The sequence below is a fragment of the Xiphophorus maculatus genome, chromosome 7 (assembly GCF_002775205.1).
Source record: "Xiphophorus maculatus strain JP 163 A chromosome 7, X_maculatus-5.0-male, whole genome shotgun sequence".
Taxonomy (NCBI): domain Eukaryota; kingdom Metazoa; phylum Chordata; class Actinopteri; order Cyprinodontiformes; family Poeciliidae; genus Xiphophorus; species Xiphophorus maculatus.
In genome coordinates, this window is record NC_036449.1 from 31290721 (window position 1) to 31310027 (window position 19307).

Here is a 19307-nt window from a genome sequence, read left to right on the forward strand (position 1 = left end):
GTCCGAACGCCTAAACACAACCCAAGGGAGGAGCGCTGGCTACCAGGAAACACAGGAAACCTCTGGAAATGTTGTAGCTGTACCTAATAAAGTGGCCAGAGTGTGGCCAGGCATTCAGAGCATCGAAGCAGCAGCTACGTTCTGGAACGTTCTCTGCAGAACCACAGGCTCTTCTGACCAGAACAATCAGCTAACTACAAGCTAGCTGCATTTACTAGACGCTAGCTGTGCTTGTCCTAACCCTAAAAATGAACTCCACTAACGCCGAAGCACCAGACCAACATGCTGTTTAGCGTATGCTAACATGCTATTTAATGTGCTAAGTGCGCTAAACCTGTTCAAGGTGAGATGCAGACGAGAAGAAACCAAGATGGCGGCTGGAGAGCATGTGGTTGTCTCTAACAGACTCACCTGCTTCACTTCGTAGGCGAACAGAACGTACTTCATATCTGGAGACAAAGAAAACTTTGCCACGTTGAAATTCACCTGAAACAGCAGAAACACAATAATTCACAATAATTATTCCTTGATGACTTTTTATCATCATTTTACACATTCACATGAAGAACTGCATAATTAGCTAACACTCTGCCAGCTAGCTTCTATGATCAGTTGCTACATGTAGCGTTAGCTACAGATCATCACAGATGGAGGTGAATAAAATGAACGATTCCTGTTGGCGACACAGTTTGAGGTCTGCAGGGTCAGTTCCCAGCTGAGGAGCTGCGACACGGAGGACGCGCTGCTGTAGAAAGCTAACTCTGCTCTGCAGTGCTGCACTGACTTGTCATCTTTTCAATTCAGTTTAAAATGTTTCCACATTTCTGATGGTTTCTGTTGTTTTCTGGGCATTTCATTCAGGTTCTCCACGTCTCCCTCCATAGCTAAAGTTAGCACTTAGCGTAGCATGTATGTGTCAATGGTGTTAGCAGAGGCGAGAGCGTTGTTGTTTAACACAAATAACCTTCCAGACCACAGAGAGCAGAACGGTTTAACAGCTTTTATTCTCACAGTATATTTAACAAAACATTTTTAGCAGCTCATTTATGGGAGGAACCCGATTTCTGATCAGAGTCCAGATCCTCTGGTGAAATCTCAAGGCGTACCCAGATGGGAACATCGTCTCTCCAACATGTCCTGGTCTTTCTCCAGGTCTCCTCATGGTGGAACATGAACCCCTAACCACACCTCAACTGGCTCCTCTCAATGTGAAGGAGCAGAGGCTCTACTCTGAGTCCCTCCCGGATGACTGAGCTTCTCTCTCTAAGGGAGAGCCCAGACACCCTGCGGAGAAAACCCATTTCGGCCGCTTGTATCCGCAATCTCGTTCTTTTGGTCATGACCCAAAGCTCATGATCATAGAGGAGGATGGGAACGTAGATCGACCAGTAGATCGAGAGCTTCGCTTTTTGACTCAGCTCTCTCTTCACCACGTCGGACCGGTACAGCGCCCGCTTCACTGCAGACGCTTAAACTCCTCCCCTTGGGGCAGGACATCCCCCCTGATCCTCATCCTGGCTGCCTCAGTGGCAAACTGCTCCAGTGAAAGCTGTCTATCACGACCTGATGAAACCAGTAGAACCACATCATCCACAAAAAGCAGATGTGATCCTAAGGAAACCAAAACGGACCCCCTCCACACCTTGGTTGGTCTACAAACCGATATTCAAGTTATGAACAGAATCGGTGACAAAGGTTAGCATTGGCAAGTCCAACTCTCACCAAAAACGAGCCTGACTTACTGCTGGCAGTCTGAACCAAGTACTGGTACCGGTCAGGGACCCTGTATCAAAGGGCCCTGTACCTTCCTGAATTACACAGCCCAACATCTTCCCCAGGTCTGCAAAATGGACATGCAGACTGATTGGGCGAACTCCCAGCACGAAAACCACAGTGCTCAAAAACCTCAGGATGGACTATCTGATGGTCTCTCCTCTCCAAAACTGCTGGACTGACCGGACAAGGGGGCTGAGCACTGTGACGTAGCTGGAACTATTGATAGATAGGAGCAACAACACCACTCTGAACAAGGGGAACTCCACGCAACGTTGGAGAGTCCATCAACCAACTCAACCAAAAACAACCAGAGCTTTGAGGAACTTCAGAGGGATCTCACTCCCCCCTAACCAGAGAGCCAGAGGTAACAGCATAAAACACGGAGAAATGAGTTTCATCTAGCGGGATTACTTACAAATGTTGTGTTTGGCAGGATGATCTCGGTCTCATTGGTGAGAAGGTTGAACTTGATGACATGGCCGTTGCTGTTCCTGTAGATGACTTCAGAATCTGGAAAGAGAAACACTGAGATGAGGAAATGCTGCTAGAAACATCCAGAAACCATCAGCAACATCCAGAAACCATCAGCAACATCCAGAAACCATCAGCAACATCCAGAAACCATCGGCAACATCCAGAAACCATCAGCAACATCCAGAAACCATCAGCAACATCCAGAAACCATCAGCAACATCCAGAAACCATCGGCAACATCCAGAAACCATCAGCAACATCCAGAAACCATCAGCAACATCCAGAAACCATCAGCAACATCCAGAAACCATCGGCAACATCCAGAAACCATCGGCAACATCCAGAAACCATCAGCAACATCCAGAAACCATCAGCAACATCCAGAAACCATCGGCAACATCTAGAATCAGTCAGAATGAAGCAGTCGTTGGGTTTTATCCAGCAGAGCAACACTGAAGGTAAAGAGATTTCACTGATCCAGTCTCAGGTTCTGGTTCTGGCGACAGAGTCGCAATCTGGTTCAGAACAAAAATATCTTCACAAGGTGTGAAGATTTATTTGTCCATCCATCCACCCATTGTTCTAGAACGAGCCAAACAGAACTGGACCTAAACCAGAACCCTGCAGTTCTCCACATGCCATGCTAATCCCGTTCCTGATCGTGATTGTAAGGTGAGGAACGGTTCTCCATCATGAATCGTGTTTATTGGGTCGGTCTAACCGGCAGGACCGAGCAGAAGCCCGGCAGAACCAGAACTTTCAGGCCTTGAACCCGTCTGCAGTTTCAGGCTGAAGTTGAGCAGAAATCTGTTTCTCTGCCTTCACATTTCTAACAGTTTGCCTGATGGTCCGGCGGTTCTGGGCACAGATAGAGTGACTCCTGAGATGAATAATCACCGTTTCCATGGAGACCAATTAGCGTTGGGCAGGGTCCAGCGGGCGGCGGATGCAGGTAGACGATCACTCTGCCTGCCAGGCATCTTTGTCAGATCCTCCGCTCAGCGTTTCCTTCTTTGTGTCGGTTGATCCTCCGGCAAACTTCCACTTCCTCTTTCCATAATTACCTTAATGAGCCATCGCAGGAACCGGTTCTGGTCCCAGAGTCGGACCTGCTGGGCCGCTCCGCTGTGATTGGGTGCCAGGCTCAGGTAAACCTTCATCCCAGGTTTTGGCTTCAGGTTGAACGTTTGGACCTTCATCTGGTTCCCTCCAGAGCGGAAGGTACTGACTTGCCCCAAATGGACCAACTGTTCTGGACTACAAAGCCCAGAATGCTCAGCGGGGCGGACAGGCAGAACTTTGTAGAACTTTTCAAACTGTGAGGTAACTTCCTGCTTTCATGTCTCCAGAGACGGAGGCCTTCGTCCTCGCTGCTGAAACATGGAGGGACCATCAGAACCAGAGATCGGTTCTGATGGAGATAACCGGGTCGACCGTCACAGAACCATCAAGCTGTCCTGTCTGGACCGGTTCTGGAGACGACGCCACACCAAGGTGAGAACAGCACGTCAATCATGTCCGGGTTTGGCTCCAGAACCTCTGTACTCCACCAACTGGACTTGGTTCTGGTGGAAAACTACTGTCTGGATCCTGACTGGATTTCTCTTCATCGACTCCCTGCTAATCCAGATTATAATCTCAGATTATCTCATATATAATCAGAGAGCTGATCGGTCCAGATGTTGCTGACAGAACGTATCGGTACCAGACTTCAGGTTCTGCTGCAGGTTTCTTCCTGTTAAATGAGAGGTTTCCCTCTCCACTGTCGCCCCCTGCTGGTCAGGAGGAGTGATGTCGCCACACTCTGCTGGGTTTCCTCAGATAGAAACTTTGGACTAATTAGAATCATGAACTGAACTTGATGCTCTGACTGATAACTCAGATCAAAATGAATGAACTTTTCCAGACGAAACGACTCCAAAAAACTGAACTGAACTGAACGAAGGGGGAAGCGGGTCAGGATTTTCTCATCACTGTGAACTATGGATGGATTCACACCTGCCCTGTTTAGTTCGCTTTAATCAGACTCTAATTTGTTTGTCTAGAAAGTCTGATTCGTTTGGGGAGTGTGAATGCAAATTTGAATCCAAAACTCTGATCCGCCTGAAAACCTCGACCTCTGAACCCTAACCCTAACCTCTGAAGTGAACTCTGATGCGGTTGGCAGGCAGTGAGAATGCAAAACGGACCGGAGACCGCTCCACAAGCAGGAAGTTGGCTACAGTGCAGGGCATTCTGGGTAATATATTACTCTCCGCGGGTTAACGGAGATGTTGTGTTGGTTGCCATGGCAACGGGTCTGCGTGCCGACACAGAGAGCGAGAAAAAGCAGAATATAAATGGTTTAAAGTTGTTTTACTGCTTATTTTCCTGTTGCCGTGGCGAACTGCAGCCGGTGTCACCTTAAAACCTTTAATGACAAAAACTGAACTATTTACCTCGTTTTAATAACAATCATCAAACCGTTTCATAAAGCATGATTCATGGTTTGTTACATTTTGACAAACTAATTTTAACAGCGGCAATTATTAATTATTCACCAATATAAAAGAGAAATTTGCTTGGTCCTCATATCCCTTGCAATTACTAGAATGTTTGAAATGTGCACACAGAATCATAACTTCACATTAAAATGAGACTTTTCACAGGTTTTCCATCAATATGATTTGGCTGTGATTTATCTTAAAATAAGGTATTTTATCCATGATGTGCTAAACATTTCTTTTATAAGTTTCCATTTATTTAAGGTGTTTAGAAACAAAGTTTTTAAATTTCTTTGTGTTTTTCTGGCAATTATTACCCAAAAACTGTCAAATTCCATTTATAATTGACTCGACCAATATTTTTCTTCACCATTGCATCAAACTGTGCTAATAAATAAAAAATGCCAGTCACTTGAGGATACTGCCTTAGTGATTAAAATTTATGCTCCAGATACTAGATATTCTATTTTGAATTCAATACATTCACTTCTTTAATTGTCGCACCAAATGATTTATATAATAAATGTCGGCCAGGAAACGGGTCAAAATCCTTTTAACACATAAAGACAGAGTTACATCCAGTAACAGTACGCTACACAAAAACAACACATCACAATACTGATCTTCGGATTGGCTGTTAATTTTTCGCTTTAGGTATAAACTACACTCTGTGATTTGGCAACATGGAGCCATAAAATCACCCAATTTAGACAAAAACATACAATACATGCAGGCACAATGCAGCAAGCCTTCAGTCTAAAGGACAATCAGGAACAGAAATCAGTCACATTTGTTGTGTTGATGCATTTTGAGTGATTTTTCCCCTGAGCGTTAAACCTCCACTTGTTCAGTGTGAAGGAAAAGCAGGCTGCCCAGTATGAGCTGATCGGTTTTTCTGATCAGTGATCACTGATACACTTTTTCACAGAAATCGGTCAATTATGATCGGTGGCCGATCGATCGGCATGAAGGGAAATGTTTATTTTCAAGCAGTTTTTAGAAGCAGGTATAGAAGCAGCCTTGGCTGGAGCTCCATGAGGTTCTGGTTCTGATGAGCAGGTGAACGGGTTCCTGTCATCAGACTGAGGCGTGGTGCTGATTGGACTTCTTCTCCCACATCCTGAAGTACCTGTGGTTCTTCATCACAGCTCAGTCTGATGACAGCAGCGTCTGGTAAACAAGATCAAAACAATAAATGACTAAATACATGCCGTAATGTTCCATGTTCCATTGTATTTTTATCATGATATTGTTCAAAAAAGACTACAAACATTCTGGAAATGGTCATGCAAAGTATTTCTTTTGCATTTGAGTCTTGAATTCCAAAATAAAAGCACAGAAACTTCCCTTCAAGAACATAAATGTATCATTACAACAGTCGCACCAAATGATATTTTCATGTTCAGTCATTTTCAACAGGAAAATAATTTGAATCCTTAAAAAAACAAGCTAGCTTCCCACACAAGGCAAATATGAAATTTATAATCAAAACAGAAAATTGTAGGAATATTTAAATATTAATAGTTTTTTTGAGGTCATACCACATGACACCTAAATATGGCAACTACAGGCCTCCTGCTGAAAGTGACACTTTTTCTGAAGTTTGACAAAGATTAACAAACCTGTTGCTGTCTCAGGGGTTCTTGGCAGACTGTTGGATGATGCAACATCCTGTTTGTGACCGGATTTCAAAATATAAGTCCAAAAATGATAATTTCTTGATGGTCGCACCACATGATATTTTGTTAAATGGACATTTTTGGACAAAGTTTGTTTATATATCTCCCGGATGTGGGGAAAACAGTAAAGGTGGACTCATCAGAGAACAATACATGTTTCACATTGTCCACAGTACGGTGGCCGACAGGTGCAAATGCGCAGCAAAAGAGAAAACATGCAAACAAAAAAGAAGACACCCCCGAATGAAATGCAGCAAACAAAAAGTGTTGAAAACGGAAGTGCTCCAGACCACTAGGGGGAGTCAAAGAAAATAGTATTCATTTCTATGGGACCAGATGCAAGATTCAGAGAAAGAAATTTGAAAGAAAGTAAAGGTATCTCTCTGAATCTTGCATCTGGAAAGTGTGATTATTGTGAGAAGTCTGAAACAATAGAGCATGTTATTTTAGAGTGTTGTAAGTATGAAGAAGAGAGAAGATGCATGCTGAGAGAGTGTGTAGGTATTAAAGAAAGGTTTAATTTAATAGAATTTTTGAGGAGAGATTTCGGGAGTAGACATATTCAAATAATTATTCGGTATCTTAAAAAAACAAAGCTATTTCATAGGATATGAGTAGAGCAAGTTGGGTGTGAATGTGTAAAGAATATCAAAGAGGGGTATATAAAGTTATAAGCAAGTTGGATAATATAAGCAGGTGTGTATGTGTGGGGGTATGTTTAATCAGGAGTTAATGGAGGGAAAAGGTAGAAAGTGAAAGTTTATAGACCATCTCGAACCACACTCCATACTGGTAAGTGGCGGTAATGCTACTGTAAGTTTGTTGCCAACCGCCAATAAATACCAAGAAGAAGAAGAAGAATTTTGCATCTGGTCCCATAGAAATGAATACTATTTTCTTTGACTCCCCCTAGTGGTCTGGAGCACTTCCGTTTTCAACACTTTTTGTTTGCTGCATTTCATTCGGGGGTGTCTTCTTTTTTGTTTGCATGTTTTCTCTTTTGCTGCGCATTTGCACCTGTCGGCCACCGTACCACAGCCCAAGATTTGCACTCCTTGCACCATTGAAACCGACGTTTGGCATTGGCACGAGTGAGCAAAGGTTTGGCTATAGCAGCCCGGCTGTGTATATTGACCCTGTGGAGCTCCCGACGGACAGTTTTGGTGGAAACAGGAGAGTTGAGGTGCACATTTAATTCTGCCGTGATTTGGGCAGCCGTGGTTTTATGTTTTTTGGATACAATTCGGGTTAGCACCCGAACATCCCTTTCAGACAGCTTCCTCTTGCGTCCACAGTTAATCCTGTTGGATGTGGTTCGTCCTTCTTGGTGGTATGCTGACATTACCCTGGATACCGTGGCTCTTGATACATCACAAAGACTTGCTGTCGTGGTCACAGATGCGCCAGCAAGACCTGCACCAACAATTTGTCCTCTTTTGAACTCTGGTATGTCACCCATAATGTTGTGTGCATTGCAATATTTTGAGCAAAACTGGGCTCTTGCCCTGCTAATTGGACCTTCACACTCTGCTCTTATTGGTTCAATGTGCAATTAATGAAGATTGGCCACCAGGCTGGTCCAATTTAGCCATGAAACCTCCCACACTAAAATGAGAGGTGTTTCAGTTTCATTGTCCAACCCCTGTAAATGACAACATTTACCTATAGCTTGTTAATCTGCTCTATTCACAAATGGTTGATAATGTGATTCTATGATTATGATTTATTGTTTTAGAGTTGATAGACTAAATAGTTCCGTCTTATTTTTTCCTATATATATATATATATAAAATGGTAATGGCGAACCAACCAGACATTGTTGTAGTGGATAAACAACAGAGGAAAGCTGTTGTGATAGATGTAGCAATACCAAGCGACTGCAACATCAGGAAAAAGGAGCACGAGAAACTAGAGAAATACCAGGGCCTCAGGGAGGAACTGGAGAGGGCCTGGAAGGTGAAGACCACAGTGGTGCCTGTGGTCATCGGGGCCCTCGGGGCAGTCACCCCCAAACTGGACCAATGGCTACAACAGATCCCAGGAACAACATCAGACATCTCAGTCCAGAAATGTGCAGTCCTTGGCACAGCCAAGATACTGCGCAGAACCCTCAAGCTCCCAGGCCTCTGGTAGAGGACCCGAGCTCAGAGGATAAGAACCACCCGCCGTGGGTGAGAAGGGAATTTTTATATATATATATATATATATATATATATATATATATAAAACTCTACCAACTAAAATGGAACAAATGTTGCAATTTTGGTCCCCAATCGAACCAAATCTACCGGACACTCAGGTGTGCAAACGGCCTATAAACCACCTTTCTGAGGCGGTGAGAAGAAATCACAATAAATCCCTATTTTTTTTCAGTTTGAGTTGGTTTTACAGTCAAACCTGGTTTTACAGTTAAACTGTGTTGTGTGCCGTTCCTGCAGACCTAACGCGGCTCCTCACTGGGAGACAGATGAATAAGATCAAAAGAAATGGCTGCAGTGATCTTTAAAACATTGCTCTGGTTCTCTGCACTTGTCTCTTTAAATAATGAACCATTCAGAGCTAAAAAAGAACAGACTATAATGTATAATTAATGCTGCACGTCTGCAGCGCCATGAATAATGAAACGACTTGACTCGGAGGTGAAAGATGGCCGCCGCCGCCCGCAGCGGCTCGGCTACAGCACTTAGCGGGGCTTCCTTCAAAGTAAAGGTCAGTGTGGCTCGCTTTTAGAAGACTGGATCCCAGATCCATCTTCCTGTTCACCTGCTGGGTTATGGAAGCTTTCATCAGCAGAAATCGTTTTCATACGAGCTCTGGAAGTAACACAGTGACAGCATGCTACATGCTAACAGCTAAACCGCCAGGATCACATTGACAGCATGCTACATGCTAACAGCTAAACCGCCAGGATCACATTGACAGCATGCTACATGCTAACAGCTAAGCCGCCAGGATCACATTGACAGCATGCTACATGCTAACAGCTAAGCCGCCAGGATCACATTGACAGCATGCTACATGCTAACAGCTAAGCCGCCAGGATCACATTGACAGCATGCTACATGCTAACAGCTAAGCCGCCAGGATCACATTGACAGCATGCTACATGCTAACAGCTAAGCCGCCAGGATCACATTGACAGCATGCTACATGCTAACAGCTAAGCCGCCAGGATCACATTGACAGCATGCTACATGCTAACAGCTAAGCCAAGGTTCAGAGGACGATGCAGCTGGTCTGGAGGTTTCTGATGTGACAGGAACTGAAGCAGCTGCTGCTGCTGCAGGGAAACATTTTGTGTTTTCTCTGGGATTCACTAGAAAACTTTAATATTTGCTGATAGAAAGACGTTTCCAGCTCCAGGTGCCACGGACGAGAGATAAATCTGCTGGAAGCCGCTTCGGGACAAACGACCTGATAGAAGATTAATCACACACCAGCTGAGTTAGTGTTGCTAGGCAACAGCATTTTAAATGCAGATGCGCTAAGTGCTGCAGACATTAGCGAGCCGCGCAGAGGAAGACTTCAACAGGAACAGCAGCTGAAGGTCCAGATGGACAAACTGCAGCAGGTTGACCAGGATCTAAAAGATTCAAAATCTGAATAAAACATCCAGAAAGTCAGAAACCTGCAGACTGACTGCCTCTGTTTCCACTGTTCATAATAATAATACATTTAATTTGTAATGCACTTTTCATTAACAAAAGTTTCACTGCTACACACACAATCGTGGAGGATAACAGTCACTGTTCCCAGTGTTCCCATCACTTCCTCAGCCTTTCTACTGGGAGAGACAGAACCAACCGAGTCCAGCACCTGGACAGGAGGCGACCAGGTGACTCGTTATCAGGCGACTCGTTACCAAGCGACTTGTTACCAGGCGACTCGTTGACCAGGCGACTCGTTACCAGGCGACTCATTGACCAGGCGACTCGTTACCAGGCAACTCGTTGACCAGGCGACTCGTTACCAGGCAACTCGTTGACCAGGCGACTCGTTACCAGGCGACTTGTTAACCAGCAGCTGCTGTTGGTCGTCAGTGAATCAGAGTTCAGTTAGGAGAATCAAATCTGGTGGGATCAGTTTCTCAGCCTCAGGATGAAACCAGTTTCTGAGTCTCCATGTGGTTGGAACTTTAGACTCGTATGGAGATCCCAACTGGTCCCAACTGGTCTCAACTGGTTTCTCACAGTAAACCTGTTTCATCTACGTTTCTTTATTTTGAAGCATCAGAAATTTTTTTTGATTTGTTTCCACTTATGAAACATTTTTGTTCCAACGTTTTCATGAAGCGACCGTTTGGTTTGAGCTGAAACGGGACAAACGACCTCGCCTGGAGGGTCAGAGGTCACCAGGTCACCCCACTCAGCCCGGCAGTGAGGCGTTCACCGACAGACGTAGAGTGCGGCTCTAAGCTGTATATTTCTGACTGTGAGGAATCTCCATGGAAACGGGAAGAAGACGATGAAACCAGCAGCGAAACCAGTAGAGAAACCAACCAGTACAGAAACCAACCAGTAGCTCTGAGTAATGAATTATCGGTTTGCTGCTCCAGACGCTGTAACCATCCAACGTTACAAACAAAAACACGTTGCTGTTATGAATCAGACGTGTTTCTGTTTCTGTTGGTTTTCTTTATTTCTGCCATGTTGGTTCTTTTAATCTCATTGTTTGACTTTTGTTTTATTAATATTTCTTTGTTTTTACAGTTTATATCAGGTTCAGTTTCATTTCTTTCTGCCCTAAGAGAAAGTCAGGAGGTTTTCCAGGTTTTCCAGGTAGTGGTTGTATGTATATTTCTGATCCAGGACAGAACAATGAAGTTTAACCTGTTTGTCGCCATAGCAACGCTGTTTAGCGGTTAACGTTCTTCTGATATTAAATGTTATTTAATGCTAATAAAACCTAAAGCCTTCCTTCGTCTCAGGATCCAAACGGATCTATGAACGCTGCATCCTGTCCTGCCATCGCCATGGTAACCAGAAACTCAGCATTTCTCAGAGCGCCGCTCTTTAACCTGAGCAGCTGTTCACTAACCTGGAGCAGAAAACGCTGCAGTTCCAGAAACATGATGAGTTATTAATAACAGCGTGAAGAACGGCATGCTGGGAAGTTTCTCTGATGAACAGCGGCTGATTCTCCAGAAACAATCAGGATTTGTTCTCACTTTTAGCTTGATGCTAACTGCTGAACCTGAAGCCTGGCTGCTGTTCATCCACAACAAGCTGCAGAGACGTCGCAACATTTACAGTCAGCAACTCATCTGGCAACAAGAGTCCAGTCAACCCAACCGTCAGGCAACGCCTGATCAGAGTTAATAATCACCAGAAAACATCTGCATTTAATAATCTGGATCCATAATCCATCAAACTCCCTTCAGTTTGATGGAGGTCAGCCAGAGATCAGGCTGACCTCTGACCTCTACCCCGACCCTCCAGAGTCACATAAAGCCGGTTCCAAAGTGGGCCTTCCACCAGCTGCAGAACAATACCAGGACCAGATTACTAATGTGGTTCTACACCACCCGGTTCTACACCACCCGGTTCTACACCACCCGGTTCTACATCACCTGGTTCTGCATTCCTGAACTGAGAGAAGAGACTTTTAACTGCTGCTGCTAGTAGACGGGTTCTGAACCGGATCTGAACAGAACCACAACCAGGAGGGGCCGCTGCTGCTTCCTGCTGGTCACTGACTGCACCTTCATCTCCTGCTGCCATGGAAACCATGAGGGACAGACTTTGATTAGACCAATCATGCAGCTAATTAAATTAATGAAAGAATCTCTAGATGGGGTGAAGCAGCAGAGCGACCCAGAAGACAAGAACAGCTGGTTCTGGTTCTGGAAGTCCGAGGAGCTCCATGACCCGATCATCTTCAGATAAACATGAAATCCTGTTCACTGCAGGCAGCAGAACAGTAAGTGGCTACGACACAGGGCGCCGCGCTGCAGGGGGCGCCAACTCATTTAATTAATCTGTTTTAATAATCGGGTTCAAACCGATCAATTCTTTAATAGAATCAAATTCTCAATAATATTGGAAGTCGGGCGACTTGACAGAACATAAACACTGAGTTTCTGATTAACTGTTAAATTATGACAAGATGTTTGATCAGAAAAAAGCAAAAATCCTGAGAGAGTCGGAGGAGAAGAAACCTGAAAACATGACGGGGAACCAGACCGCTTCCTGCTTCCTGTTGGCCGGCTCGCCACTTCCTCCGGGGAGTCGCTCGCCGCTCAGTCATCTGTCAGCTAGCTGCTAGCTCATAGCCGTTAGCTGCTAACTACTGCTAGCACCCTCCAACACAAACAGCTTCAAGCAAATAGTATTGATTGGTTATTGATCGGTGGAGGTTTACTGCAGACCAGAGGGGAACCAGGAGCTGAACTGAGGAAGTCGATTCTGAACAATAATCAGATAAAAATATTCTGATGATTATTTTATACAATATTAGAAAAACATTGAAAGATACAAATAAACAAACAATTTAGCTCATTTTAAATGAGAAACTAAACATTTTATTGCCTAAAATTAACAACATAACATTTATTCAGTGAACTGCCACTACTGTAAGCAAGGGTGTTCAAAGTGAGGCACAGGGGCCATTCATGGCCCCGGAACCGAGTCTGTGCGGCCCCAAAGACGCAAAAATGTCCCATGCAACACAGAGTGATCGCCTGGTTTTCTCGTGTTGCCATGGAAACCAGGGCCACGGCGTTTATTGATGAGCAGGGAACAAAACAAAAACACGTTTCTATAAATTTAGTTTTTAAAAATGTTTTTTTCCTCTGTGATGATGACTAAAACTCTGGTTTAAATGAGTAAAGTGTATTTTATTATCTGTAGCTGATCATAATTCAGAATGTTTTATTCAGAACGGTGGAGTTTAAAACGTCAGAAAACATGAAATAACAAACTTTAATCTTCCTCTGAAAACATGAAACCAGGATGAATGGCTGAATTTTCTCTGCTCACACTTTGGTTTCCACTGATAATAAAGTTCAGATTTTTCTACATATTTTCCATCATTTTAAACATTTTTCATTATAATGATGATCAATAATTGATGGATAAATTATTTGGAAACAACATTTCCCCAAAATAAACAGTGAATATTAAGAATCCTGTTTATCATTCAGTGAGTTAAAAAACGATTCATCACTCAATTAATAAACTTATCAGATAAAAAAGTTGATCAGTTTGACAAACGATTTTAAAAACACCAAAAAATTTAGTTTATAGCAGAAAAACAAATTAGTTCTGTTTCTGTCTGAGCTCTGCACATCCATCCATCATCCATCCATCATCCATCCATCCATCCATCATCCATCCATCCATCATCCATCCATCCATCCATCATCCATCCATCCATCATCCATCCATCATCCATCCATCCATCCATCATCCATCCATCCATCATCCATCCATCCATCATCCATCCATCCATCCATCATCCATCCATCCATCATCCATCCATCCATCCATCATCCATCCATCCATCATCCATCCATCCATCATCCATCCATCCATCCATCATCCATCCATCATCCATCCATCATCCATCCATCATCCATCCATCATCCATCATCATCCATCATCATCCATCATCATCCATCCATCATCCATCCATCATCCATCCATCATCCATCCATCTCCCTGCTCTCTGGTTTGATCTCATGTTGTTTATTTACAGCCAAGGTCAGCAGCGGCTCCAGCAAATCAGGAATCAATACGGCTAAAAGAAGCGCTGGGAATCTAAATGGGAACGTCTGGATTAGCATGAAGAGATTAAACATGGCCGCCTGCTTCTGCAGCCGTTCCTGGTACAACTACAGCTCTACCAGCTGCCACTCTACCAGCTGCAGCACTGACTGCTGCTGCAACCATCATATCCCGGCAAAACCTGATCAACAAGGAGCAGCGAGAGGGAAGCTGCTGGAATAATCCACCATTTCCCCCATCAAACAGAGCTGGCAGATTAAACTCAAACCCAGATTAGCTCCGCTCACCGTTGATCCATCGGGCCTCCGGGTCGTGCACCCTGAACTCTGGTCTGAACAGATCCTCCACGGTCAGCTTGGTGTCGCTGCTGGCTTGGCTATCGACTGAAAACACAAACACAAGCAGACAGGTTTCACTTTCCACTCTTCATCCAGTTACATACAGTTTGTTTCAAATTAAACATCCATAATTTAGCTGCCTCTGTTTGCCACAGAGGTCAAAGCTCCAGCAGTGGGTCACACGCTCTGTCCTCTCCCTGAGGCTGGGGTTAGGGTTAGGGCTAAGAAAAAAGGTTTTAGCCTGCTCCCTATAGGGAACAGGAGCTGCGCGGTCCGTCCTTCTCCATGTCCCATCAAAATGCGTGCGGGTAGGGGGACGCTGTTTGCGTTTCCTCCCATAACGCACCACCTGCCACTCGTTCTCTTGCCACATTTCCGGTTTTTTGTATTATGTTTCCCGTTAGGCTTATTACTTAAAAAATATTATGTGAACTATAATTATTTGTTTATATATAATCTGTATATATGTTATTATTATTATGGTCTAATTAGTTATAATTATTTTTTTGTGTCTATTATTTTTTTAATTTTTTAGTATTTTTTTAGAAAAAAGAAATGAAAAAAAAATGAACAAATATTTGTTTGTTTTGCAAAAAAAGTGATGAATTAAATGAATTTATTAAGTAAATGTGTGCCTATCGCAACGTTTCGACTTTAATAAGTCTTCATCGGGCAAAGGCACACAGGAAGACTGTTCTGTGTTAATGTTCGTCTCTGTCTCGCTGTCGCTCACAGTGAGGGGAGAGAGAGAGCGCTCCCTCCTATTTATACTCTCCTCCCCTGGGAGGCTCCACCCCCTACGTTCCACTGCGTGATATTTTTAAATCTTTTACCATGGTTTTATGTGCATTGATTGTTTTTCTATTTTAATTTAGTTGTTGAATATTACTTTTTGTATATAAAAATTTTAATTAAATTAAGATTCAAATTTTAAAATTGAGTATTTGAAATTAAATAAAAATAAAAGGACAAAAAAAAAGAAAAAAATTAAGAGGCTTAGGGAAAGATTTGAGGTTTAAGATTAGGAAAGGACTAAGGATCAAGGATAGGGTTAGGGAAAGGTCAAGGGTCAAGGTTAAGGTAAGGATAGGGTTAGGGAAAGGTCAAGGGTCAAGGTTAAGGTAAGGATAGAGTTAGGGAAAGGTCAAGGGTCAAGGATAGGGTAAGGAAGGATCAAGGTTAGGGTTAGGGAAAGGTCAAGGGTCAAGGTTAAGGTAAGGGACGGATAGGGTTAGGGAAAGGTCAGGGTTAGGGAAAGGTCAAGGGTCAAGTTTAGGGTAAGGGAAGCATCAAGGTTAAGGTTAGGGAAAGGTCAAGGTTCAAGGTTAGGGTTACAACAACAAGCTGCAGGACTTCAGCTTCCTGTCATCGTCTCTCAGGCCTCTGGTTGGTTTGGAAACATCTTTTCATCAGTAAATGAAATCAAACTAACTCAGGTTAAGGCTTTTAACCAGCTCCATTGGCAGCTTGACTATAAATCGGAACTAATAATACAGGAGAATTAAAGTGACTAACTATGGAATATATGAATATAAAATAACACACAGGACTCGGGTTCTTCCCTGCTCAGGCCGAGTGGGAAGAGATTTAATCGCATGTCTGTGGAATCACAAAACACATCTGTAACAAATATCCAAAATCTCTCAGCTCTTACTGGATACATCACTTTTTATTGGGCTTCATCTCTACTGGTGTGTACTGGAACGTTTGGACCAATGGCATTGCTGCCCTTATTCTGGCTCAACTTCTACTATTTGGGTTTCAGGCCTTCCTGGAATCGGTTTTGGACCTCCTGGAATCGGTTTTGGACCTCCTGGAATTGGTTTTGGACTTCCAGGAATCGGTTTTGGACTTCCTGGAATTGGTTTTGGACTTCCAGGAAAAGGTTTTGGACTTCCTGGAATTGGTTTTGGACTTCCAGGAATCGGTTTTGGACTTCCTGGAAATCAAAATCTGCTCCGTCTCAGCGGCGCCGAAAACAGAAAATCCTTCTGACTCCAGTTGGTTCTGGCCGGTCTTGGTTCTGGCCGGTGTGTCTTCTCTCACACCGGCCAGAGTGACCCGACCCTGAGCCAAACAGCTTGAAAATATCATGTTCTCTCTAACAATAATCACCGATAATCACTGATAATCACCAATATTATCACAGCAATATTCAACTAGAAGAACAAAATCTGGACTAATAACTTCTAGAATATTAGATTTTACCACTAATATGATATGACCAGAGTTCTGCCGAGTCAGCAGAACCCGAGGCGACGCTCGCATCACAGACAGTTAGGACACCGGGTCAGAACCGGGTCAGAACCAGCTCTTACCTGGGCTTAGCAGGATGACGGACATGGTGATGAGGGAGCAGACCACCAGTATGACCAGTAGAGCGATGGCGATGCCTTTCCAGTTCCTCTGAGGAGGGCTGACCGCGCCCAGGTCCTGAAACAGCAGAACCACAGTTACTCAGCAGAACCGGACCGGAACCAGGACCGGAACTAGCACCACGACCAGGACAAGGACCAGGACCGGAACCGGAACCAGGACCTGGACCGGGACCAGAACCAGGACCCGGAACAGGACCGGAACCAGGACCAGGACCGGAGCCAGAACCGGGACCGGAACTGGAACCGGAACCAGGACCGGTACCAGAACCAGAACCAGGACCAGGACCGGAACCAGGACCCGGAACCATAACCGGAACCAGGACCCGGAACAGGACCAGGACCGGAACCGGGACCCAGAACAGGACCGGAACCAGAACCGGGACCGGGACCCAGAACCAGGACCGGAACTGGAACCGGAACCAGGACCGGTACCAGAACCAGAACCAGGACCAGGACCGGAGCCAGAACCGGGACCGGAACCAGAACCAGAACCAGGACCGGAACTGGAACCGGAACCAGGACCGGTACCAGAACCAGAACCAGGACCCGGAACAGGACCGGGACCAGGACCCGGAACTGGAACCGGGACCATAACCGGAACCAGGACCCGGAACAGGACCAGGAACGGAACCGGGACCCAGAACAGGACCGGAACCAGAACCGGGACCGGGACCAGGACCAGAACCAGAACCAGGACCAGAACCGGAACCAGGACCAGGACCGGTTAGGGTTAGAACCAGAACCAGGACCAGAACCAGGACCAACACCAAGACCAGAACCAGGACCAGGACCAGGACCAGAACCAGAACCAGAACCCGGACCGGTTAGGGTTAGAACCAGAACCAGGACCAGAACCAGAACCAGGACGAGGACCATTACTAGAACCAGGACCAGAACCAGGATCCGGACCGGTTAGGGTTAGAACCAGAACCAGGACCAGGACCAGAACCAGAACCAGAACCAGGATCCGGACCGGTTAGGGTTAGAACCAGAACCAGGACCAGGACCAGAACCAGAACCAGAACCAGGAGCCGGACCGGTTAGGGTTAGAACCAGAACCAGAACCAGGACCAGGACCAGAACCAGGACCAGGACCAGGACCAGAACCAAGCCACCTCTGTTAGCTAAGGTAATCTTGATCACAATTTGTTTCACAATTGAATGAAAACTGAATCCTGTTTCATCATCATCTGTTCAGTGATTGGATGGTTCGGAGTCTCCTGGTGACATCATAATGTAGAGCGTTGTCATGGTAACTGATCTGATTATAGATAATAGATGCTAAATATTAGGAGTCCAAGGACTGAACCGTGGGGAACGCCCTGCTGGGACCGGACTGGTCCCAGACCGGACTGGTCCCAGAGTCCAGTCATCACACTTCAGGATGTTTAATGCAGCCAGACTATGAAACTTAAACATGAATTTTCCATCTGCCATAAACGGAGCGCCGCGGCGGCCATCTTTACTGCCGTAAACGTCATGGCGACAGGCTGCGGGTCGCTCCCTCATCCTGATAAAATCAGATTTTCAGTCTTTATTTTTCTGAGACATCAATAAAAAGAAAAAGGCTTAAAAACCAAATGCTGCTGATGTGTGGCGGGGTGGCTGCATCCTGCGTTACCTAGCAACGGAGCCAATTGGAAATGCAAATCTGACCAGCAAACAAACGCATCAACAAGAAAATGCCATAAAGAGAAATAAGCAACAGAAAACAACCACTGGAAGCAAAACATGAGCAGAAATGATGATAAACTGAAGCAATAAGGAAGTGATGGGAGACGAAGTGGTTCCTCCTGGACAGAAGTTAGGAACAGGAACGGATCGATGCTGGACTGAATCGTATATTACCTCTAGAATTACATATTGCATAGAGAAAAGTGGATGTTTGAGCTATTGTTAAAATCTGTGCCACAGCTGTGATGTAATAAGATTATTTAAAACCAGCACCCTGACCCGGTAGGACATTTGGGAATGCAGCCACTTCCACTCTGCAAACTTGCTTTTAATTTTTTGCTGAATGTTTTCCCAGTTCTTACTCACAATATCTTTATTGCCTAAAAAAAACACACCAAGATATTTAAAACCGTCTTTCTTCCATAAAATACCTTGAGGGAGAACTGGGAGCCCGTCAGACCACTAGCCAACGGCCAGAGCTTCGCTCTTTCCCCAGTTCACCCTCGCAGCGGACAAAGTAGAAAACTTTTCTGTGATCTTGGTTAAAACAGTGACATCTTGGTGATCTTTTATAAAAACAACATCGTCAGCATAGGCAGATTAAACCACATTGTTCTTAAAACCAGGTAAATCCAGACCATAAACACTCGAGCGTATTTTCTGGAGGAGGGGTTCCAGGGAGAGTGCGTAGAGCATCCCCGAGAGCGCGCAGCCCTGTCGAACGCCTCTACACACCCTAAAAGGAGCACACAGGCTACTGTTGATCTTCAGCACACTCTCA

At 44.7% G+C, this 19307-nt stretch overlaps 1 protein-coding gene across 3 annotated transcripts in view; it reads right to left on the minus strand.

Moving 5' to 3' along the window:
• LOC102222048 (inactive dipeptidyl peptidase 10-like) overlaps positions 1–19307 on the minus strand; it is an 85020-nt gene that overhangs the window by 13715 nt on the left and 51998 nt on the right. For all 3 annotated transcript variants that reach the window (XM_023336891.1, XM_023336892.1, XM_023336893.1), the window contains exons 2-5: positions 16793–16907; positions 14424–14519; positions 2192–2286; positions 412–486 (exon numbers count right to left, since the gene is read on the minus strand). In XM_023336891.1, the coding sequence (XP_023192659.1) occupies positions 412–486; positions 2192–2286; positions 14424–14519; positions 16793–16907 (381 nt within the window). The remainder of the gene's footprint in view (positions 1–411; positions 487–2191; positions 2287–14423; positions 14520–16792; positions 16908–19307) is intronic.